The 25,020-nt window shown below is 45.8% G+C and overlaps 1 protein-coding gene across 7 annotated transcripts in view; it reads right to left on the bottom strand.

The window, feature by feature from the left end:
* The window catches only part of mecom (MDS1 and EVI1 complex locus), a 124,916-nt gene extending 104,192 nt beyond the window's left edge, over positions 1 to 20,724 (bottom strand). For all 7 annotated transcript variants that reach the window (XM_076145568.1, XM_076145584.1, XM_076145592.1 and 4 more), the window contains exon 1: positions 20,514 to 20,724. In XM_076145568.1, the coding sequence (XP_076001683.1) occupies positions 20,514 to 20,550 (37 nt within the window). In that variant the 5' untranslated portion in view covers positions 20,551 to 20,724. The remainder of the gene's footprint in view (positions 1 to 20,513) is intronic.
* Positions 20,725 to 25,020: the final 4,296 nt, after the last annotated feature.

The raw sequence follows: 25,020 nt of genomic DNA, 5'->3' as shown, positions 1-25,020 counted from the left end.
AATTTTACAACCAGATTTATCCTTATTTTCCTAAGTTATTTTCATATCTTTTTCCCCTTTTCTTTGCAAATTAGGCGGTAAATAAAGCTGCAGGCCCCTCTGCATGGCCAAATCAGCTGGAATTGCCACATTAAAGACTGCAGGCGAGGTGCAGCCGGAGCCATCCTCCTGGATTTGGGCAAATTCAGCTGATGCAAAACAAGGAATTAATTTGAGGGGAGCGGCTTGCGTGCTGAGCTTGGCGCTCTGACAAAGATGAATGGCATCATTCCAAGCGAATGGTAATTTCACTTTTTGTGACAGTGCTTTAGAGCAAAAGCGACTCGGGACACACAAAGCATTTGCAATCCCATTGAGGGCCCTTGGTACCTGCCTATCAGACACCACACATTGTTTACCAATCATCTGATATTGATTGGTTTCAGACTAAAGTTTGAAGATGAATTAGAGAGGGAGAAGGTTAAGTCTTAACCTTGAAAGATTTGGTGTCTATTCAGCCTGCATGTAGGACTCTCCTCAGCTCACTCAGAGAATAGAGAACTTTTAAATTCAATAGAGGGTGGGAGACACAAAACGTGTCACATTCACCAAGTGAATCCACTGGAAGAAACGCAGAAGAACACCCAAAAAGCATAATCTTTCTCCCCAGTTGATAGAAATGGTAATTGCGTGTGTGGGATAATACTTTGAAGCCAAGGCCTCGGTCGGACAGACCTCCTATTTAGGTTAAAAAAGGGGCAACAAAACAGCTCCTTCTTAACGCTTTTGTTCACTTCTCCACTCTTTTAAATGTTTACTGAAAAAGAACCTTCAAATCCACTCTCCGTCTCCTGCACAATGTGGCACCTATCACTCTTGGGTGCATGGACACATTGTGTTACGGGAATCATTGATATGTAGCGATCATTCCCATGAATCTTCTTCTATTTAACATTTAAATTCCCAGGAATCCTATTTTCATCCTCTTGAGACGGACAAAAGCATTTTGAGAGATGAAAGAAAGCATTTGAATACTGCTAGATTGTTACAAACAGATGAAGCGTGGAAATTCTAGCAGCTATTTTTCCACGTGGATTTTTTTGCGACAGCAAGTCAATACAGGGGGGGGGAACGACAATAAAAACAACTCCTTAAATGTAAAACTTGATGCTCTTGAGACGATGGACAAGTGGAAACACTAAACCGGACAGCAGGATCTTCCATTTTCACATGCTGCAAAAATCATGTTCTGACAATTTCACATTCATATTTTGACATTTGAACAGAAGCGAGTGCACGCCCGATGAGTCCCCTCAGCGTTATCATGATGTACCATCTCCCCGTGTGGGACCGGAGCTCTAAATGGACCGCTGGGCCGCCCCATCACAGCTGGATGACACCACTTAACATCACCCTCCAATCCCCCCGCCAGCCGACTTAACGTCTATAGGCTGTTTTGAGGCTCTCCAACCCACTCGACCTCCCGACACGGAGCCGAATAGGCGCAGGCGGCGTTAACCCCACAAGATGCCTAGGTCAGGGGTCACATTAAGAGAGTGCACGCTCGGCTCGTGGTCCGACGGGGGGAGAGACGAGAGAGGGGAAGGGGAATCGCTCTGCCATGTAGTGAGTAGACTTGTGTATATACGCCGTTTAATTAGCAGCAGCTGTGACAGAAGCTGTAATCTAACTCTGTAAATTCCAAGTTAGACAGTTCATAACATTTGAAATTGTGTTAAGATTTCATAATCTGCATAATATTTAGTGTAACAATCATAGCAGATTTAATTTCGTTCAATTCTATTCTTTTTCTGCGTGTGTCTGGGCCACAGCTGTGATCCAGCGGGTTGCAGGGTTTCGTAATGTTACCAAGCAGCCAGGAAGTGGACAGAGCTCAGTGGGACGGCTGAGGATGCAGGTGTGTCCTTCATGACACACAGACGTGACAGGCAGGGGCGCAGAGGGGACGACAGAGAGGGGACGGTGGGGCAAAACATGGCTTCTGTAAACCATCCAGAGAGTAATACGCAGCCCCACTGGGGGAAACCCACGCGCACACTGCCACACAACGGCAGAGATCATCGCACAGAGGGCAGGGATGACGCTGCCAAGGGGTCAGAGTTCAGACACGAGAGTTGGCAGAATCAGGGAAGAGTTTGACTTTCCATCAGGGAAGGGGAAAGTAACTGCAGGGAAGGAGCTCAGGGAGGATCCATTCCACTCACAAGTTATATTGTACTTGCATGTAAAGGTGTCATGTTTACTAGCAGTTGGTCAACTTGGTGCGACTCAAAATGTGTATCCTTGTCATCTTAAGTATTCTAGTATATAAACTGATAGCTTGGTTCAATGTTGATGTCTTGTTGTCTCAGGTCAGATGATTTGTAAGTCGTCATCAGTGCTGATTTGAAGGCCAAAATTGAATCTTGGGTTCCCTGCCGATTGAAATTTGAAAACTGAATTGGCCGTGCACGCATATGTGACTCAGGCCCTCCACATGATTTTAGGTTCAATCACACATTGCACTATGTTGTTACAAAGTATAGCAAATGTAATCATACAGGGACATTAAGTGCTGGCACAAGCAGAAATGAGGCGTGATATTGCACGTATATATGTGCGAGGATAATACAGTTTTACTTACAGAGGCTATGATAATGTAAGCACACACAAACATACATCTACACACACACACACACACACACACACACACACACACACACACATTTTGGCCTTGGGGCTTAGCTAACCCTCCCAGCCTTGGCCGGCCCTCATCTCTGAATGCGAGCAGCACTTAAACTTTCCCCTTTTCAAACAGCGGAGCACAAAGAGAGGACCACATCAGTGGCCCGCTGATCATCCCCACAGACGGCTGAGCGCGGACAAATGGCAGGTCCCCGGGCCCGTCCACACATTAATGTCCCCCACCGCACCCTCCTGCCCCCCCCGTAGCCCCCCCGCGTCATGCTCGCTTTGGACACGTACGCTGCGTATACAGCGCTCCCTCTCATGTGAGACTAGATAAATGACCGTTCTTTTTTGCAGAGGGGCGGTTAGCAGGACGAGGAGAGGTTTGGGACAAATGGAGGGCCGCCTGGTGTTGCAGCTGTCCCACTGACTACGTCCGCCCCCAAATCCCCTTCCCACCCCCCCAACAGCAGCAGGTTTCTCCCCGCAGAGGAAAAAAAACACGCTTCATTACGTCCTCTCTCCCCGGAGCAGCTAGGGGCCTTTCAGTGCAGATAAGCCTCTTAGACATGAAGTAGCGCTCAGAGCAGAGTTTGAGTGACAGCAGGAAGGTTTAGCCATTCAGTGGACAATGCGCACATTCTCTGGCTTTAATCTAGGAGGCGGACAATGATCTGTTTTTTAAGGCCTCATCTCCTCTGCTTTTCCCACAGCAGTAGGTGACTGGCCAAGGAAGAGAAAGAGAGAGAGGAGAGAGAGAGAAAGAGAGAGAGAGAGAGAGAGAGCGGTGAGGGCCAGCCGAGAGTGCGCCGCTATCTCCCGAGGCCTCGCCTTTCCCTCATGGTCCAGACTTGAGGGTGGGGAGGCGGGGGGTCAGTTGATGGGAGGCAAAGAGCATCAATCACACACACACGCACACGCGTGCACGAACAATCACGCAGTGATGGTTGAGCGGGTCTGCGTGACAGACAGGCAGGTGAGAGGCCTGGCGGTGACGTGGCTTAGCGTTGAGCTTTGTCACTCTTATCTGCTCCGACCACTGACATGCAGCCCGCCACGGCCGACGCCATTGTGTCCTATTCTATGACGTATTTACAGACATCCAAACAGAATCAATGGTTTTGGTGTCACGATGGCCTGTTTTTTTTTAAACTTGCAAACAACTGATTCTGACATCCAGTGAACTGTGAAACGCCGGGATAATTAAATGATTAGGTTCTTTATTGTGATCAGGTCAGTTATTGTGAGGCGACCAAGCGTACAGATCCACACAGATCACATTACAAACTGTGAATGACAAAAGTGACAAAGTTCTCTTCTCTCAAATAAATTAGTAACGATAATATTTGATGGAATCATTAACGCTAAATTAAAAGATGTGGGAGATTTACACATCTGTCATCATTTCCACTCTAACTAAAATAGCACATATTGTATAGGTGCTTATAATTGCATAATCAATCTATGAAATATGAAATTATATTTGAGAAATGGGGTGAGAGTTTTGGATGGGAGGAAATGATTCAAATTCATTTTTCAACCTCTTACACAATTGAAAATAATCCAGAAAGGAAGCGACTTAAGTACGTTTACGCAGAGAACGATTAGAGCAAGAGGAGCGACACAGTGGTGACGTGTCAAAGAGCGCGCTGGATTATTTTAGAATCACTTCACACTTCTCACTGGTTTGTTTTGCTCTGTGGAGGGTCCAAACATCCACAGCTACTCTACAATAAACACACACACACACACAGCGCGCTACTGAGAGCCAGTGAGCGGACGTCACGCAGACAGACAGACAGGCAGACATAGAGAGATTTTAGTGTCAATAGACATTTGTTTGTGTGTGTGTGTGTGTGTGTGTGTGTGTGTGTGTGTGTGTGTGTGTGTGTGTGTGTGTGTGTGTGTGTGTGTGTGTGTGTGTGTGTGTGTGCGCGCAAGATCAGGGGGCCAGCAGACGGAAACATGTCCTTCAAGAGACATGGCCCAAAAAGACCTTCAGTGTTTGACTGAAGTGTCAATCACTGCACTACTTATTCCTCTAATTAGATTATTACTACAGTTTAGGCCTCTGTGGGTGCGATTGTAGCTGGTAACTGTGTGGAAAGAAAGAAAGAAAGAAAGAAAGAAAGAAAGAAAGAAAGAAAGAAAGAAAGAAAGATTAGCCTGCCTACACTGTTAAAACACAATTTTACCCCCAAATTTATAGTCTGACTAATCCCAGTTGGTTAATTTCGTACAGTGTAAGTAAGCAGCAGCTTCCACTCAGATACTCTGATCAGTTGTCAGTTAGTTTCAGTAGCTGCCTGAGTTGATTGGTTCATTTCCCAAAGTTCATTGCTCAGTCTTTACATTTACATTCCCTTCTTTCCTCACTGCATTTACATCGCAGTATGTGGTGAGTCCTCCCATCAGAGGACTGCATCGCATTTGGAGTGTGTACAAGATGTGTGAAACAAATGATGTACTGCCTTAATCGTGCTATAATCTGAGTTTTACACTGCATGTAAACATACTGATAGAGTTTGCACAGTGCAGTTTTTTCTCTCTCTCTTTCTCTCGAATGCAAGTCAACTCACCAACGAATGACTAAAATAGTCCACTTCCGGAATTTTCCTCAGGTGTGCATATTACTTGTCCACGACCTTTGTAATTTTGACTTTTTGAAATAGAACAGTAAACAGATTGGAGCAGATAAGGGCTCATATCTCTGATCTCCCAGGGGCCTCCAACCCAAAGTGCCCCAGGCCTGCAATCACATTAATTGCTTTCACCTGGTGCCCCAAGTTGCCCTCACTAACCTGGAATTGATAGTTGATCATGGGAGAAACACGCCTCATTTAGTATCACTGAGATTTGGTGTATTTATATATTGTCTTATATGTATTAACAAACAAAGACAACTGAAGTAAAGAGACAACAGTTTTTAATTATTTATAGACTAAACAACATGGGAAGAAATCGGATTAATTAGTAATTAATCGCAGGAAGTCGCAGTGCAAACTCGTGCATGTAGGTGGAGAAACACCTCAACACACACACACACAAGTACACACATACACACACGCACACACAGCCATCCAGCATGTCCTCGGCACCTCACCCTCACTTCCCTCCCCTCCCCTCCCCGACGACTACACTTCCATTAATCTCACACACCTCATCACAGTCCCGGCACCTCAACCCCAAAGATCTCATATCCTCTGTACACCTTCACCTCCTTTCTGGGGCTCGACCGCAGCTCTGAAATCCCACAGCTAATAACTCCCCACATTGTTCTGTACCGCCGAGTTTAAGGGAGGGGGACCTGCTAACAATTCCACCTGCCATTAGCTGTGGGATTTCCAAAACCAAACTTTTGCCCTTTTGAGACACACGCACACACATACACACACGCACACAGGCACACCAACGCGCACACGCACACACACAAATGAAGAAAGACAAAAAAGGCAATGTGAAAGAGAGTAAGAAAGACATAGTGGACATGCCATCAGGAGACAGACAGACAGAGAGACAGATTGGCCAATTAGACAAACATACAGAGACAGGTCGTTCCATTACACACACAGACTGACATGGCGGCCATTGAGACAATGGGCCCCTTCACAGCGCGACCGAGTGTTTATGTCCCCCGTCAGTCTGCATCACCAGTGTCCCCCTGACTGCTCCCAGCTGACAACCCAACACACACACACACACACACACACACAAACACACACATACACACACACAGGCGCAGACACCTCGCTGACCTCCCAGGCTGCACTTGAACATGCACACATACTCCTGCTTTTGCTTTCCGTCACATGTCAGCATATCATGTCCCACACAGTCCTGCAGGCTGTGTGTGTGTGTGTGTGTGTGTGTGTGTGTGTGTGTGTGTGTGTGTGTGAGCAGAGCAGGATGAATGAATGAATGAATGAATGGGCGTCTGTTGCACTGCTCCTAATGACTTTATTTAGAGATGTTGCGTTTAACATCAGGAAACACCAATTGTGTGTGTGTGTGTGTGTGTGTGTGTGTGTGTGTGTGTTTGTGAGGCTGGTTGGGCCGCGTTGGCGAGGAACAGCTCGAGCTCAGATACAAACAATATCACTCTGAATCCTCATTTCTGTTTACTTTGATTTCATCCGTAACCCCCCGCCCACCACACACACACACACACTCTGATAACTCTGATACATAAAACACTGAAAGTTTTCACTGGAGCCGGGTAATGAGGTAGACCTTTGACATGGCTTGATGACTTCCATACCTGTGCATGTGCAAGTATATGTGTGTATGTGTGTGTGTGTGTGTTTGTGTGTGTGTGCGTGTATGTATTCCATGTGGGTGTATGTGTCTGCAGCTGGCGGCTGACAGCGACATGACTAATGAGGGCCCGGAGCAGAAATAATAGCTGGGAATTATAACACAAAAAAAGAGGGTACAAGCGTAAAGGAAAACGAATGACAAATGACAGAGCAATGGGCGGGAGGGAGAGATAAAGCGAGGAAGGAAAGACGAAGATGAGAGAGGAGCGTTACAAGGCGTTACAACAGCTCGGCCACTGGAGGCGCTAGATAGCCGCAACACAAAATATCTCTGCTGTGAAGTGATACAGTGAATCAAACAATACTTAAGTGTTATCGAAAAACTTTCAGAGAAACACGTAAATCTGGACATTTTTTTTTACATCTGATTGAACAGGCTTGGAAGTTGTTGCAATATCATTGTTAATGGGAATAGGTAAATACATGAAACACTGTAAAGATCAACAAAATGACTAGCAGAATCCATGTGTAACCTCCAGTGTAGCAGCACAAACAGCCCCATGTGTGAGGGGAAGCATAGGTACACACCAGTTTCCTGTGTGACCTTGAAAGAAGCTGTATTTACTCAAAGCCAAAAGTTTTGTATAGGTTAAGGTATACGTATGTTTGTTCAATCCCACGTCATACACAGCGTTTTCCTAGTGAATCCTATATGCAAACGGGACTCGATCTACATGTTGAGCACTCGGTCATTATCTGAAAATGAGATCAAATTGTGAAATAGGAGTCACGCAGAAGTTGCTGAAATTAACTTGACTTGGATAGAAACTCTAACCCACTTGAAGCGGAAACCAGATTTTGTCGCAGTGTTTGCAACCTGGACAGCACATTTGGCTGTCTGGCAACACCAGCCTACAACTGTCACACTCAACAGACCTGAAGGGTCAAGGGTCATTATGTGTAGACAGAGCAGAACTTCCTAATTATACATGATAAATGTAATCACTCACAGGAAGCGTTTCCCTGCACAATTCACCGGCTTAACCTTGTCAGACATGCGAAGCCTGCGAGGAAATTGGAGGCGAGATGGTGTTGCGGCAAAAACCTTTCAACTTTATTCTTCTTTATTCATTACAGTGTATAAAACTACAGGTACGGATTGATAATTCTGAACGCTTGCTATTTCAAATGTACCTGGACAAGCATTACAGGACATCGAGAGCTCAATAAACAGCCTTGATGAGGAGCAGAGAGAGCAGACAAAACCTCTTTCATCAGGCTGTGTGTTGTGATAAGGATGCTATCCGGCTCAGAGAGATCAATGAGATGATCGCTGTGCTCCTGCTGGATCAAATCAGCCGACCGCTGCCAACGCGAAAAAACACGGCGCCAAGACACGAGCGAGACAGATGGACAGATAGACATTCAGACAGACATCCTGTCTCAAAACCGCAAATAGATACAACAATTAAGTCAGGTCTGGTCATTTTCATTTCCCTGACCTTTGCCCCTCACCGCCTACACATGTAAGGAGACAAATTACCAGCGGTGTTTGGTGTGACCATAAACTTCTGTGCAGAGGAACATGCAGTGTGAGAGGCCGCGAGACAGCAGACATAAATCATACCTGCATTTGATCTGTGGTGTTCTGGGCTGGCTGATGATCTGACAGCAGGCATGCACCCGAGTGGTCTCTGAGTCCCCCTAGGGTCTACGGGGTCATTTGTCTCACATCTGGGGACACCCGTGTTAGACTTGGAGCCCATGTTTGGGTAGCAACAAAGAAACCGTGGCAGTAATTTTAATGTAAAAGTGTTAACAAAGCCTACTGACGAGATTCCTGTGGTTAAATTGAATGCAGAAAAAAAGTGATGTTATATCAAACTCTGAATGTGAAATCTGGGTCTTTAAAAGAACTAGAACAGCCATGAGGGAAATAAGGTCCCCTCCAAAATGGGAGAAAAGTGCCACGACAAAAAAATGTATAAAACACTTCCAATGTCAGACCTGCGATGCCAAAGCTGCGATAAATCCGACGCAGAAAAAAATTGGCAGCTTTTGAAGTGCTGACGTTACTTCAATAAAAGCCAGAGTTTCACCCTTACAGCAAAGTGTGTCATGACTTTATGTGCCTGCGCAGACTCAAGCAACTTGGGAGAAGCTCAGCGGAAGCCTGCAGGTGTGGATTTGTTAGCGGTGAACCACCACCACCAATCACTGAGCTAGGTGCCTTCAGGTGGATGGACGAAGGTTCTACTTCCCCCCCCCCGACTGTTTTGCTACGTGTGCATTATGTTGCATGTCCAAATCGCACATTTCAGCGGCTGTGTCCTACAGTACCACTTTACAAGTCTCATGCACTGCACACACATGAAACAATGCTTATTTCCACAACAGCGTTACCAAAATTATACATCATCATTCTCTGGCGTACCGAGGGAGATTACTTTGTTACATGAGGAAGAGCCCTTCAAAGTTTCCACCACTGTAATTGCATGGTTTAGCTCCAGACTTTGTTTTCTGCATTTCTGAGCCAGTTTTAAAACCCTGGGGGGGGGCTCGAGTCTCCCGGCTAGGCAAAATCAGAATTACATTAACACCCAAAGAGCATTTCATCTGAGCCAGCAGGGCCTGCGGTCCAGGACACCTGTAATAGAGTTTCCCACTCGCACACGCAAGAACATTTAACTCCTTTTGTCTGGAAGGTTTACATGCTCTTGCCTGTGCGGAGCTGAGCTGCAGCAGCTGATCAAATCACCGCAAACAAATTGCATTTGTCGAGAGAAGAATCAAATGCGAGCGCCCACAACAAACATATTAGAAATCTGATCCACGCAGTATAGCTGCGGTATAGTTGGATTGGATTAACAATGTAACATCAAATAAGACAAAGATGTATAGAAATCTAAGATGACTCCTTTCGTCTGCTTCATCTTACTGCTCTGCTCCTCTGTGCAAAGAGAAATTACTGCAATTGTGTGCGAGTGAGGAAATGGTTGATGGGAAAACACTTACATGCAAATAGATGTCTTATATTACCGTGAAATGTAACTGCAGTGATGCTGAATGCCAATCCCAACACTGAACAACATGGCAGGACAGGGCGAAGAGATACAATGACTCTTTCACGTTACCACATCCTCGGATAACACACAATCATCGGACAACGTTAAACTAAATCAAAACCTTAGTCTGTGATTCTCACTGAGGAAAACGATGAAATTCAAACATTTGGTAATGGGAAAAAAAGAGATTTTTCGTGTTTGTTATTAAAACAAACAGAGACAGAAATGTCTGGGATGAACTGGCGTGTGAAACCCAGGGGAGGGAGAGTGAGAGGAAAAGAGAGAGAGAGGGTGAGAGAGAGAGAGAGAGAGAGAGAGACGAAGGGGCCTGACTGTCTGACAGACAGGCAGGCAGATGGACAGCAACTTGGCATCAGGGAATATGATTCTGCCAGAGAATGATCCATAAAGACTGGATGGGGTCAAAGGGCACCCTTTCTGTAATGACTCATCATCACTCAGTGCTGTCCACGACGGGATGGCCAGTGTGTGTGTGTGTGTGTGTGTGTGTGTGTGAGTGTGTGAATCTATGCCTGGGAGAGCGAGCCAGTGGATCTTGCTGAGAGATAGCGCAGGATAAACGAGCGTCTCTGCTCTGCTCGGCCCCTGGGGAGACCGGAGAGAGAGAGAGAGAGATCTCCCTGTTGTTTTATCAGAGCCGCCGCCAAATACTGTCACCCGCCATGTCAATTCGTTCCCTCATCAACGTAAAAAAGAAAAAGAAGTAAAAACATGGGTGAGAAGGTGAAAATGACATTGGGGTCATGAATTATGATAAATGTGGTAAAGCGTGTGGAATTCCTTCTGTTAAAGGCAGACTGTGTTTGACTTCCCTGGTCTGGGTAAACAGAGCCCAGCCGTGGTAGCTGTTCCCGTGGTAACACAGTGGGGAGGCGGGGGAGGTGGGGAGGATGGGGTGGGTGGGGGGGTCGTCTGTGGAGTTGTGGCATTTTCATGAACTGAAAGGATTTTTAATTCATAAGCAGTCATTTACTTTTACTACAGTGCAGCTGATCTGACCACTAAAGGCTCCTCTGTGCGGACAGCCAACACCTTGTATATGGAATTCATAAAACAATGGCTCACACTCAATTCCCCTGCTGCATTCTTCAATCACGCTGCTATGGCCGTGACTGTGTCTATGAGCATTTATGTGCGTGCAAATGCAAGGGGCCATATTTTTGGTTGTGCAGCATCAGATGAATATCTCCATTTCTCGGGCGGCTGACAGCCTGTTTGTCATCGCCTCCACAACCAAGCGCTGACCTTCAGCAGCATAACGGCCTTCATCCCGCCATACTTTCTCCCTCCACTCCTCTCCTCTCCACATCCCTACATCTATATCCCCTCTCTCTCTCACCTCACCCTCTCTCTCTCTCTCACCCCCGGCTCACTTGCTCTCTGCCGTCGCTCTCTCTATCTCTCTTTCCTCAGCCTTTGTCATTGATCGCTGATCCGATTGGCTGCCTCCGTGCTCGGTAATGACCTGGCCCTGGCAACCAGCCGGCTGCTCCGCTCGGCCCCCTCGTAGATTGAACTGTCAGATGGCAGCGATTAATGGACAGGGGGCAGAGACACACGGACTCGCACACCTGCAATGTCCCACAATGCACCGCCCCGCCAATGCCACCAACGCGTCCCGGCCCTGCTCAGACCACACAGGTACGTGTCCGTTTAAGCACACGTGTTCTACAGTATTTCTTGCATTGTGATTGATCGATTCTTCTTCTTGCCAAATCTTTCGATCAGGAAACAACCGGACCTGACCACAGTTTTACTCATATGACAGAGTAACACTTTGCTGCCTCTTGATGGTCTTTATTACTATATTAGCTATGATTATGCCCCTAATCATTCACTTACTCTGCTGTTTGCACTTCACTCGCTTCATACATGAGATCTGAATCAATGCCTAAAACGCTAACATATGTTATTGGCTAGAACAGAGATGAGTGGGGTGTCTGCTCCGCTCTCTCTCTCTCTCTCTCCGTCTGTCTGCCGAGCTGCACTCCAGCACTGCGGGCCCACGCGGCTGTCCCGTGTTGTACTTGGCCGGCTGTCTGCTAACTGTCAGCGCAGTATCTCCTTACACTGATGAATGTGAAGTTTCCAGACCTTTCCCAAAGCTTTCATTCCCTTGTTCCGATGCTTCATCCCAGAGTAATGGCCAAGAAAACAAGGCTCTCCTCCGCCCCGGCCCGCCAGCCTCCCTCCAGGGGAATGCCAACACCGAGACGGGCACTGGGGATACATTTAAGAGGAGAGGGAGAGAGAGAGAGAGAGAGAGAGAGAGAGAGAGAGAGAGAGAGAGAAATTGCGGACAACGTAGGGAAGACAAATTAGAAACAAGAGAACTTTTTTTGGGGTGGGGGCGACAGAGAGAGAGACAGACAGACAGACAGACAGAGCACAGACGATGAAAGGAGTCTAATCCTCTGAACGGCGAACATGTGAATATCAGGCCAGTAGGGGTTTGGCTCGGTGTGTAGAAACAGAGATAAAATCGATTAGCTTGTCCGCTGACCCAGCAAGCAGCGGGGCCCCCTGTTGCCCCGGTCCTGCCACGGCCCTGACAGAGACGTCCAGGCCCCCGAGGCTCCCCGAGGGTTCCCTTCTGGACACCGAGGTGAACAAAGTGGCGCCCTCCTGTCAAACTAAAGCCCCGGAGCACCAGCAAAACAACAAACCGTGCTGCAATGCTTCAGCGCTTTCTGATTCCACAGGAGACAGAGGAGATGTAGTGTGGGGCTGCAGACAGAGGACACTGTTTAAACTACACAGCAGCGGTACTTACTTACAGGAAAACACTATCCATCAAATCTAAATTTCAGCCCAAAGGCAAATGAGCTCCGGCAGATTAATGAGATTTTTTCGAGTCACGTCTTTTAGGTTCCTTTCTTTTTTGATTGGAGCATTTGAATCTCCGGGCCTTCACACAGATTTCAAACAGAGGCATGACTGATGACAGCTGAAGTCTTGAGTCTAAATACGGTCACATATCCTGCGCTTGAACTTGACATCCAGCTCGTGTGTTCATGTGCCTGTAACCTCTTATTGCTGGTGAGCAGTGTTTTTCAACCTTTTTTGAGCCAAGGCACATTTTTTACATTAAAAGAATTCTGAGTCACACCACTGACCAAAAGTGTTACAAAATGACACGCGCTTCGGAATTTGCCTGTCTTTCTCGCCGGATCCCGGGGCCGGCACACTAGTGGTTGAAAATCACTGACTTAGAGGATCCGTATGACACCAAACCCTTCATCAGTACATAAGTCGGTCATACTCGCAAAAATGCAAAATGATAAAAACCTGCTTTCTGGAAATTACGCTTCAAAAGAGCACTTTTTGTAATTCACAAGTGGCGAAACTAAGGGACTGAAGCTATACTAACCTGCTAAGAGTGAAATAAAAGTAATTGAAATGACAAAATGTCTAAGAAAATCATTAAAAAGTGCAAGAAATGTCTGTAGAATTGCTGAAAGTATCTGCTCGAAGCCGTTTCCACCTGTTGACAGGACTGAAATCTCTCTCCATCAGTTTATCGCCTTGTTTTCCCCTCACATGACTTCCTCCGTCAGATCTCTGGGTGAGGAGCACCCCTTTGATTCCCGGCTCATTGTGGTGGATCTGACCCCCGGAGGTCACCCAGTGGAAAAGAAGTGGATGTGTCACGGCTGAGCTCTTCTCTGCGTTAGAATAATATTTCTACCGTGCTTTTAGGATGCTAGCGCTAATCAAAACAGGACATCCTGAGGAGGGCCGCACCGGCTCTACCCTGGCCCCCGCTCACCGGCCACTTCATGTTTTTGTGTTTGCGGAGGAGCGACAATCCCAGGAAGCCGCGAGGAGGGTTCATCAAAGCTCCGAGCGGGGGGCCCTGGCCGAAGGATCGCTGGAATGCGGCGTGGAAAGGAATCTCTACTATCCTATTGTTCCCTCGTTTCCTCGGTCTCATCACACTCCGGCACGTCCAGTTCACTTACAGGTAAGTACCGCTAATCAGCCCTGCATTCCTGTCCACCGCCACATTCTTTCCTCTGATTTCGACCCTTACTGACCAACAACACACACACACACACACACACACAGACACACACACAGAGACAGACACACACACACATGTGCATACATAGGTGGAGGGGAAATCATCAAGACAGATCTCTGAGGACAGGGACTTGGTGTTTCCTCTTCTTGGAAACGGGGCTGGAAGTGGAACAGCAAGGTGGACATTCAGAGTGCACGCCTCGTCCTCCAGAGAGGACAGTGCATGTCCCAGATACAAGCTGGAAGTGGAAGTTGGTATCTGCAGAGGTGTTGTCCGCAAGACATTTAAGTTTAGGCACACAAAGCATGACAACAAATCAGCCATGGCAACTTTAATGACAAGGACTTTTCTTATTTAGCGCGTCACAGCTTGTCTTCGTCGTGTGTCTCTCGCTGTAACCGTCACGTCTTTGATGCGGACGGCACGGGCAGGACAGTGGCTGTCATGTCCGATCATGCGAGCGCGGCGTGTTTTACTGACTTCACGGGGAAAAAGGCCCTCGGCTTTGATCACGTGTCCTCCCCTCGTCTCTCCCGTCCTGCCGAGGTGAGAGGTCGAGGCTTAATGAGCTTCAACGCAGAGAGAGAGAGAGCGAGAGAGAGAGTGGTGGGGGCTGGAGGGAGAGGAGGGGAGGCTGCTCGCTGTGGCTAGAGAGGCAAGTTGTACAGGAATCACGCACGGACACACACACACACACACACACACACACACACACACACACACACACACACACACACACACACCTGACCACAGTACACTGCCATGCCCTGTCTCTCTCAGCTACACAGAGGCTTGACCAGCTTACTCAACCTGCTCCACCCAAGGAGATCCCCGAGCAGCACTGGAACACACTGTTACCACCACACACACACACACACACACACACACGCACACACGCACAAAGCAATTGTTGGAAAATTCCTGTTTGTAGCTGTGCTCCCTCCCTGTGTATGAGAGGAAAACAAAACACTCTCCTTGTCAACCACTTAAACTAGACAAACACACACAAGAGGTCACCGGCAAACAAGTTAAAGGGTCATTGCACACATTTCTATAGATACTTTCTCCTTTTCAGAGACATCGGGTAAGACAGAAAGGTGAGGAAGGTGTTGGACAAGAGTCTTCCTCCTAATGACTATACTGTAGTAATACTATAGAAGTCTTATTGGTGTTCTTCTTTACTTCCTCCACAACAGCAGCACTCAACAAGGCAGTAAAGACTCCACATTGTTAGCCGACATGCGACCCGACACCTGCTTCAGGTAATTGATTGGGGTATAAAGTGATTGAATTTCTTTAATTAGCTAACGGACATATTTTATTCCAGCACGGGGAGAGTGCTAACTTTGCCTGGCGCCTCATTAACAGAGCGGAGCGAAGCGCGCCATCAGCAATCTGTTGACACGACTCCTCAGACATCATAACGACACACAAATCAGTTTGATGCCTGGCTCAACTTTCCAACTCAGCACAAATGCCATTTATCTGAGAGCAATTTGTGATGAGAAAATGGCGGCGGCGGCGTCACACACACACGCGCTCGGCCTGACGAGTAGGCTGCGCTTTTGTTTTGTGTGTACGCGGCTCTAGGAACCAAGCACACACACGCATACACACACAGGCGTACACGGTCACCTCCCCGACCAAACACAATCTATAAAAATATGCTTAGTTTGGGACTGCCGTGTTGATAATGACCTCAGCCTTGGCACCGCACAGGGCCAGACCAGACTGCCGACAGACTGGAGGCTTTTGTGTGGACTCCCTATCTCTGACTCCATGACCTTTAGGAGGGGGAGAAGAAGAAAGCAGAAATGCCTCTTTTTTTTATTTAGTAGGGGTAAGGCTGGTTCATTGTTCTGTGTTGGTACGGTTTCCCAGCGGTAAACACACAGCGGTTCCCAGGCTTGACATGTCGCTGCTCCCCGCCTTCCCCCCCACCCCACACACACACACACACACACACACACACACTCCCTCCAGCCCTTGGTGTTCCCACACTGCCCTGTCTGGGTTCTGCTGCAACATACAGCCTCGCACCCACCCTCCCTTAAAGAACACACACACACACACATACACGCATACACTCCTGCCTCACCCATGAGCACAGCGATGAAGTCACAACTACGCCCTAACACTTCTTTTCACCTGCTAACAGAGTCGCATTCCACTAAAAGCGTTCCTCCGTTTTTAGGAGAATTTCTTACACTGATGCGCCCAGATTTAGGGGGGTGGGGGCGCTGGGGAAAAAGGGAGGAGATGCAGGGGAGTAGGAGTAGAAGAAGAAGTCCCAGGGGCAGGGGCAGCATGTCAAGGCCTAAGAGGAGGGGGGGGCATGATGAGGGACCCTGGAAGCTCCCTTAGTTGTTTAGGACAGGGGCCATCCTTCAAGTGGGTGACAACAGTGCATAAACAAACCACTAACCTCGTCAGCTCGCCGCTTAGAGCTGCGACCGGGGAACTCGAGTCCTGGATGACTCATTAACATCAGGGACCTCGCTAAGAGCCATTTTCTTAAGCGAGGGAGGGAGAGAGAGAGAGAGAGAGAGAGAGAGAGAGAGAGAGAGAGAGAGAGAGAGAGAGAGAGAGAGAGAGACCTTTCTCTCATTGCAAAATAAGAGAGGCGAGCGGATGACATGTCAGCAGACGGGGGCGTTGATGGATGAGAGGGTCTAGGTCACACACACAAACACACACATGTACACAGGCTTGTGCCCCAAATCACAACGAATCCACAAAAAGCTGAATATTGCATTATGCATGTGTGTATGTGTGTGTGTGTTTGTGTGTGGGGAATTGAAGGAGTTTACAGCTGATCTGAAACCATCTAGGCCCTGATAACCTCCTGTGTAATCTACTGTGATGCCCGATCACAACATGTGTTACGCAATCATAATAATAAATAGAATAGAATAGGAATAAGAGAAAATCATCACACACACACACCACAACTTCCAGGTCCAGGAAACTTCATCTTCATCACATTCTGATCCAAGCAGGTTGAGAAAAAAAATTTATTTCAAATTTCAAATTTGCTTGGAAAAGAAAACAATAACATTTTGTAAACAATTTGCACCTTTTTCCACATAAGCTCTTAGTCTTAGTTGAGCATCTCATTCCTTGCTCACAAAGGAGTGTGTGCTTCTATCAACACTCCTTCTAAAACCTTGTACTAGGACTTTTTTTATGCAAATAAAAAAAGTGAACCAATTTCAAACCATTTTGCACATAAAGAGCTGGGTTTTAGATGGAGTCATTATCTTGACACAGGTGATTTGCCCTGTTCTTCCATGTGATCCTCTAATCTGGAGCGGTTGAGTAATTCCAGTCTTTTGCCGGAGAAATTAACTTGTTGCAAGAAAAATGACTCGGTGAAATGATCATCGATTATGAGACAGCGCGGATATTTATTGTCCCCTGAAAAACACAGACGGCCTCAGCGCTGATGGTGAGCCTGTGGGGGCGCAGCGGGGGGGCGGTGCTTCTTGACCCGGGTGATTATTTGAGGAGATATGGGGACGCTGGTGCGCGGAGCTTTGGCACGAACATAGCGCCGGTCCGGGGGCACCGGGGGCCTGTTTAATGGAGTGTGTTGTGTGTGTGTGTGCTCCTTTTTTTTTTAAGGAAATGGCCCGATCTATTCACCGTTTTAATGAGCTCTGCCAGACAAACGCGAGACGCACGGGCCATTGCATAAAGTGAGGGAGAGGAAGATGAAGAACAGGAGCGCTCCGTCTCTTTTTCATCTTCTCTTTCTCTCTCTCTCTCACACACACACACACGCACACAAAAGAACACTTATCAATCACATACGCGCTTGAGTGTGTGATTGATCCTCTGTGTGTGTCTGCTCATCAAAAGCTCATTCTGGCCTCACGTTTTATCCTTAGTGATGCATGTGTGTGTGTGTGTGTGTGTGTGTGTGTGTGTGTGTGTGTGTGTACAAATTCCAAAATATTTTTTAGGGAGTTTTGATTTTGATTGCAATAATTTTTTTATGTGCTTCATTTGTTTGTTTTGGTTTGAGTTCAATCATCACTGCAATTATTCTGAACAAATCTCAAACAAATTTTCTAATCAAAGAGTTTTTATTGAGACACAAATATGGCAATCAGATCTATAATCAGGCCTGTATGATTTGCAGCCCCTCTCCATCTCTGTTCACACACACACACACACACACACACACACACACACACACACACACACACACACACACAGAGTTCACAGCGGGGCGCGGCCTGCACGCCTTCATGCCTTCACTATACTTAGCAGGGACGCAAAAAGCCTGTTTTCGTGGCGCACCGCATTACATCTGGACGAGCGAGCTAATCAGTCAGCCTCCATCCATCATTCTTACGTTTACCACCTCTCCATCACCTCCTCTATTACCCCCCCACCACCACCACCCCTCTCTCTCTCTCTCTTGCTCCTTCTTTTTTATCACACCAGTGTTTCTGCGCGGAGGCCTCGTACATGCATGCCCGTTTTAACACGACCTCTCCGGCCGTGCAGCCAGGCGGGGGGAGGGGAGGCGGGGAAGGGGGTGGGCACACACTGAACACATTTACCAGCACAGCCCTTATATGAGGGGTCTGGGAATTTCAATATTCCCTGTTGACATTGTGCAGACCTGGCTGGGGGCCAGAGCGAGCCGGGCCGACTCCTCTAGAGGGGGGGGGGGGGAACCAGAACATTCTCTCCTTCTGACTTAAGAGAGCAAGAAATCTTCCTCTCGCATCTTGAGAAAATAATCATCTTTAAATACATCAGGAATGATCCTTGTTATTCTGTGAATGGTTGACAAAAATGTATGAAGGGTCCCCGCCCGCCCACACACACACACACACACACACACACACACACACACACACACACACACACACACTCACACTCACACCTTTTTAATGCAATGATATTTGCAATAACAGTAATATTGCTCTGCTCCATTATCACGTCGCACAATCAGGACCTATATGGGACCTGCAGGGCTGCCTCAAGATGATGATGATGATGATGATGGTGGTGGATGATGAGGATGGTGGTGGTGTGTGTGTGTGCAATATCAAGTTTTTGTTAATTTTTTCACTCTGATGGATACATGTCCCATTTCTCAGGTCACCTATAGCAACTTTATCAACACTTGTGTTTAATTGTATTTCTATGAAGGAGTTAAAGCAGTAAACAACCTGCTGCTTAACACACTCAACTTTACCTATCAGCATGTTCCAGCTGTGTGTGGCTCCTGCTTATTCTTTTATTTGCTCAAACACAGATCACACCTGTGTGCTGTGCTCACTGAGCTGAAACACTCCTCCTTTATTCAACATTTGCAACACACAAAATATTACAATTACATTAGAAAAAGTGTTAAAAAACAATCTTTTAGAGGAATAACCAGGCTTCCTCTAAGAGATTGTTTTTTTAACACTCAAAATCAATTATTAATCAGGTCAATAACAATTACGCGTCAGATTTTGAGCCAAAACTACAGGAAACGGAAACACAACATGGACATTAACGCACAAAACGTTTATCAAATAAAAACCTGAACTTGAAGAACTTGATCAAAGACAGCATCAGGAAAAAATAAAAGCATCAATCCGTGATCATTTACTGTAGCAAATCAATGCAAAAACGCGCGTGCCAGTCCCCCACTTGCATAAACTCTTACACAGCTGATTGTCTAAGAGGAATTACATCGATCGGCGGCGGGATTTCTCTACAGTCTGTTAGTTCCCATGCAATCAAACTCTCTCCATATTTAGATGAATGACTTTACCTTAAATTAATCAACTTTTAAAAATCACACCAACCACAATCGAGCATCACGACAATGAATTTAAACAGCGACATTATTAACAACCATTACACAAACTGGTATGTCGCTAAATCAAATAAGCTGCTGACTCACGCTTGCAGTAACAAGACAATCAATGAGACGACAACAAAAAAGAAACAAGTAGAAGAAGAATTCGCCCTTGACAGATGCCTGACTACGAAATCCTGCTCTCCTGCGTAGTTCTCTCCATTCTCCCCCTAAGTTACTCCGCTCTAAAGTGAAGGCGACCCGGCGCAGCAGCACAGAGAGCGACTGGCGAGCTTGAGCTCCTCTCTCCCCATCACCGCGCTACATTACGCTACAGCGCCCACTACATGCAAAGTAGCGACTCCATTGGCACTAAAAAACTTCCTTCCATCGCAACTTTCTGCACGACTTTAAACTTCACAACAATTCTCTTCTTCTTCTTCTTCTTCGACTGAGACATACTTTCACGATCCGCGCAAGTTTCCTCCGTCCCGACCAAACGATAGAACACACACACACACGCGCGCACCAACACACACACACAGGCACAAAAAACGGGGAAAAGTGTAAGATAAGGGTTCTCAAACGCAGCAACTCCGCAGCGACCAGCCTGTCGGTATACATAAGATGGCATGTAGGTAAAGGCATAAAGAAAGGGATGTGTCACCTACTCGTGGCCAGTTTCCGTGCCCTGCCTTTGGACCTCATGGTGCCAGTCTCTCGGCGTGGGTTTGTTTGGGGCTTTTTTCTCGGGATCTGCTTTTTTTCTCTCTTCCTCCTCCTTTTTTTGAGTGTTTTTCTCTCTCTTGTGTTGTCCTCTTTTTTTTCTCGGGCTTTTTCCCTCAATGTCCCGAAACGCGCTATCTATCTCTCCAGCATTGTCAGTTTCTGGATACCTTCGCACATGCGCATACACACACACACACACACACATACACACCAACAAAAAAAATTCTACCGGGGCACAGGCAAGTGCCAGAAGGGGGACGAAGAAGAAGAAGAAGAAGGAGGAGGAAAAAAAAGAAGAAAAGTTTGGGACGATTTATCAGTTTGATTGTGAGGCTGATCATGCTTAGGTGTGTGTGTGTGTGTGTGTGTGTACATCTCCCTGCGCAGTGTTACTTCTTAAAACAAGTCTATAAATAGGAAAAGACTATAGAAAAAGATCTGAAACTCATACACACACTCACACACGTTGGTTACGTTATTTTAATTTTTTTAAAGTTACATTGTTTTTGGCAGTGCAGACTACAGAGAAGAACGAGGTGATTAATAACGTCATTATTATAAGGGATCCTTGTTCTTATTCCTTCTTTCTTCTTCTCTTCCCTTTGCGCACTCTTTTCTTCTTCTTCAGGTGAAACGTCATTAATCAACGCTCGCTCACATTAGCCGCGCTGGATGTTTTCATTAAAGCTTTTTTTATGGCTTTTAATTGTGTTTTTGACCGAGAACTGAAATGAATGACACACACACCCCCCTTCCCCCTCCCCCTCCCTCGACTGACAGCTCTAATATGAGAGTGCCCCCCCCCCCCCCCCCCCTCCCCTTCTTTCCTTTCCTCCCCCTTTTGACTATTATTAATATGTATTCGTTAAGTGCTCAGTGTTAATGCCTTGCTTCAGACTTTTCTGTTTCACTGCGTAAATTTCACTACTTGGTTATTGCTAAAGCGCCTAAAAGAAGGTTTATAGTTTGAATTTTAGGTGGAGAGAAAACTGATCCGATGCGTCATAGGAAAGAACGGAAAAAGAAACGAATGAAGACTTAAGTCAATTTAAAAAAATCCCTCCATGTCTGCAGTTCTCAGATCAGTGTGTTGTAAAGGAATATTTACATACTGGAACAAGCAGCTATGACATATTAACAAGATTCCTCATCATTTCAGTATCACACACACATCATAAACGCGTGGCCTCTTTGTCCCTAAAAACAGAGACGCGGGATAATTAAGCCAATTAACTAGATCCACGCGAGATCACGCTGACCTGACCGATGAACCCGTTGATGGGCCGCGAACTCCACTTTTTGAAACGGATAGAAAGTTGTGAAATTGTGATTTCAACACATCTTAAAGGCCTCGAGGGGACCCATCTCTCTCTCTCTCTCTCTCTCTCTCTCTCTCTCTCTCTCTCTCTCTCTCTCTCTCTCTCAAGTTTCAGTGCTAAGAGAGAATCAAAAATACAAACAACCAAAAGAAGTCATACAACTATTTACATTTGTTTGTAAGTGTACTTCCGTTATCATGTAGACTTAAGCATAAATCTAAACTACAAAAAGGCGAAACTAAACCATAAAACAGCCTTAAATCTCAATTTCTCATTGAAACTCCTGAGTTAAGGAGGTTAACACCGATACTTTATTGTAGCCGTACCTCAACCTACCTCTGCAGTAATGACATCAATGGAGCTATTAAGTGAGCTGAAGGAGGGGGGCGAGAGTGAGAGAGAGAGTGTTGGATTGTGTGAGAGAGAGGGAGAGAGAGAGAGAGAGATGGGGGAGAGAGAGAGAGAGAGAGAGAGAGAGAGAGTGAGAGTGTGTGTGTGCGTGAGATTGTGAGTGTGTGAGAGAGAGGGAGAAAGAGAGATGGGAGTGAAAGAGAGATTTGGGGGGGAGAGAGAGAGAGAGAGAGAGAGAGAGAGAGAGAGAGAGAGAGAGAGAGAGAGAGAGAGCGAGAGAGAGAGAGAGAGAGAGCTCCAGGCGGCTCAATTAGGCTAAATGGAAACAGTTTTCATTGTGTGTAATAACTCTTCAGGCTTCGTGTTGTCTTTCCTGAAGCTTTTCGCGATACATATTTGATTTGATGCCGCTGAGCTGAAGCTCCAGCAGCTTGGAATTATTAAACATTAACTGAGTTGGAGACCCCCCCCCCTCGCACAGTTTGCTTACACTCAAAAAGTCTTCTTCTTCTTCTTCTTCTTCTTCTTCGCGTCTTTGTGCATAATCAGTTCACATCCCGACTCTTGATTCTTCTTCTGTAGCCTGAGTGAGGATGCGCTGACGTCACCGCGTTACAGTTGTAGCCCGTACTCAGCGTTATTGTGGGGTTCAAAACAAACAAGAGCAAAGCATAATGACCGGGGCTGTGGAGGCAGACTGACTAAAAGTGAAAAGGGAGCCTCCGGCACAAGGAAATTACCCGCGCCACCGTGACCTTTGAGCAAGGTAATCAATCAAGTGATCAACAGGGATATTTATCACTGCTGCTCTGTCCGGCCGAACTCGTTTCAGAAACAAATACAACTGATTTTACACGCAGACACCGCTTTTGATTTGATGTTAAAATATGTTCGACCATTTAATTTAGATATGAATAGTACAACTAATCGTATTTATTATTATTATTATTATTATTATTATAATTATTATTATTATTATTATTATTATTATTATTATTATTACGCCAGCGTTGCAATACCCACATATTTATGATATGTTAGCTGATATTATATCGCTACATATTCTATGTGTGTATGTTTATAGGCCTGTGTGGTAATTTGCTCAGGTGCTCAGCCATTTATTTCAACGATTAATCACAAATAGCTCAGTGCAAATATGAATCATATTTCAGTTATTTCCTGCTCTCACACTTCTTGTGAGAAAAGTTGAAATATCTCCGCGGGGGCCGGTGCACAGATCGATCCGCCCATCGGAAGCTGAGGAGCTGCCAGTGATCACCAGATGCCATGGAATCATATTCATTCTTTAACGTTCAGATAAGGCCGAAGAGGGATGTTTAGATGTTTAATCCTAGTTCAAATGTTTTAGAATATTCAAGAACACGAATGAGGAAATGATCTTTTTAACTGGGTTAACTAAGAATAAGAGATGACGTCAAGGGCCGATATCGAATATGGTAAAATACAGTTACATTTCTTGACCATTTATATGCAAAAGGAGCTTCTAAAAATTAAAGTAAGACCAAAATCTAAGAGGATGAACACCTGTCATAAAGCAAACACACGTATTTATATTCATAGGGGTTCGGGATGAAGCGGAACATGAGGTTGTCTGATATCCTTAACTTAATATTGTATTTAATTGTATTTATTAAGATTTTCTATTTCAGGTCGTTTACTGTATGTTTTTTTTAATCGGATTGAGTTTTTTCTATGGCCCGGAAATGTCAACCTTATCCTTAGAAATCATTTTTTTAAAGGTTCGCATTGCTATCCAAAATATCCAATGACTAATTGTGAAATGAACACATATATAAATAAGCTGTTGCATTAATCCGGGGTGAGCATATCAGAATCATAAACCAACAATCATTAATTACTGGCTTTCTTTTTTGAATATCAGCACGCGGATAATAGTGTTCGATGCTACAAAATAAATACATACATAAATAACCTTAAGGTCACTCAATAATATCACTAAATTATTGTACCAAACGTGGATTTTAAATCATAAAAAGTTCCCTAATCATGAAGTATCAGAATGCAAAATCGTACTCGGGTTCCGATCTGTGTTGTTTCTGTTGGGAGACATTCTTTGTGCTATACTGCCCTCTAGTGGAGATAGTGGATGCAGAGCCTTGTGTTTGGAGCCCAGAAAAACGTTGATATTGGTGGTAGAATGGTTGCTTTGGTGGTGAAAGTGTTGCTTTGATCAGTTCTAATTATTTTTTCTAGATGTCATTATCACCTCAGTTGGGACTGTGTGGATTTGATTTGTGTGTTCAGTGAAGCTGTTCCATAGTTTATGTTTCTATATTCCTGAAATTCCTGCAGCCAACGTGTCTTTACCCCAGTAGTGTTCTCCATGTAGAAAGAACAGGCCTCAGATTAAGGTTTCATCATATGAAGGCCTGGACTGGATCAAGTGAATAAAGTAACATGTGAGGTCACATGATGAAGGGCCTGACACTGCTTCTATGTTTACAGAAGTAAAGTGCATTTTAACAACTGCTTCAGGTCTCAGCAGCCAGACAGGGAGACGGATTACGATGCGCTACAGAGATCATTTATGGAAGTGGTATTTATGGGGCTGCTGTCCGCCATAGACACATTTATCTCTAAGGACTGACCTACACACACACACACACACACACACACACATGACTCAAGATACAAACTCATCCCCATCAATTTCAACTAATGTTCCCATAGCATCCATCCCCTCAACAGAGAGATGGGACAAGTAATCAATGGGACATTCGATCTGCTTTATTTATCT

This window comes from Genypterus blacodes, unplaced genomic scaffold (assembly GCF_046128005.1).
Source record: "Genypterus blacodes isolate CSIRO-AG114 ecotype Tasmania unplaced genomic scaffold, CSIRO-AGI_Gbla_v1 ptg000003l_1, whole genome shotgun sequence".
NCBI lineage: Eukaryota > Metazoa > Chordata > Actinopteri > Ophidiiformes > Ophidiidae > Genypterus > Genypterus blacodes.
This window is presented reverse-complemented; position numbering and strand designations above follow the sequence as displayed.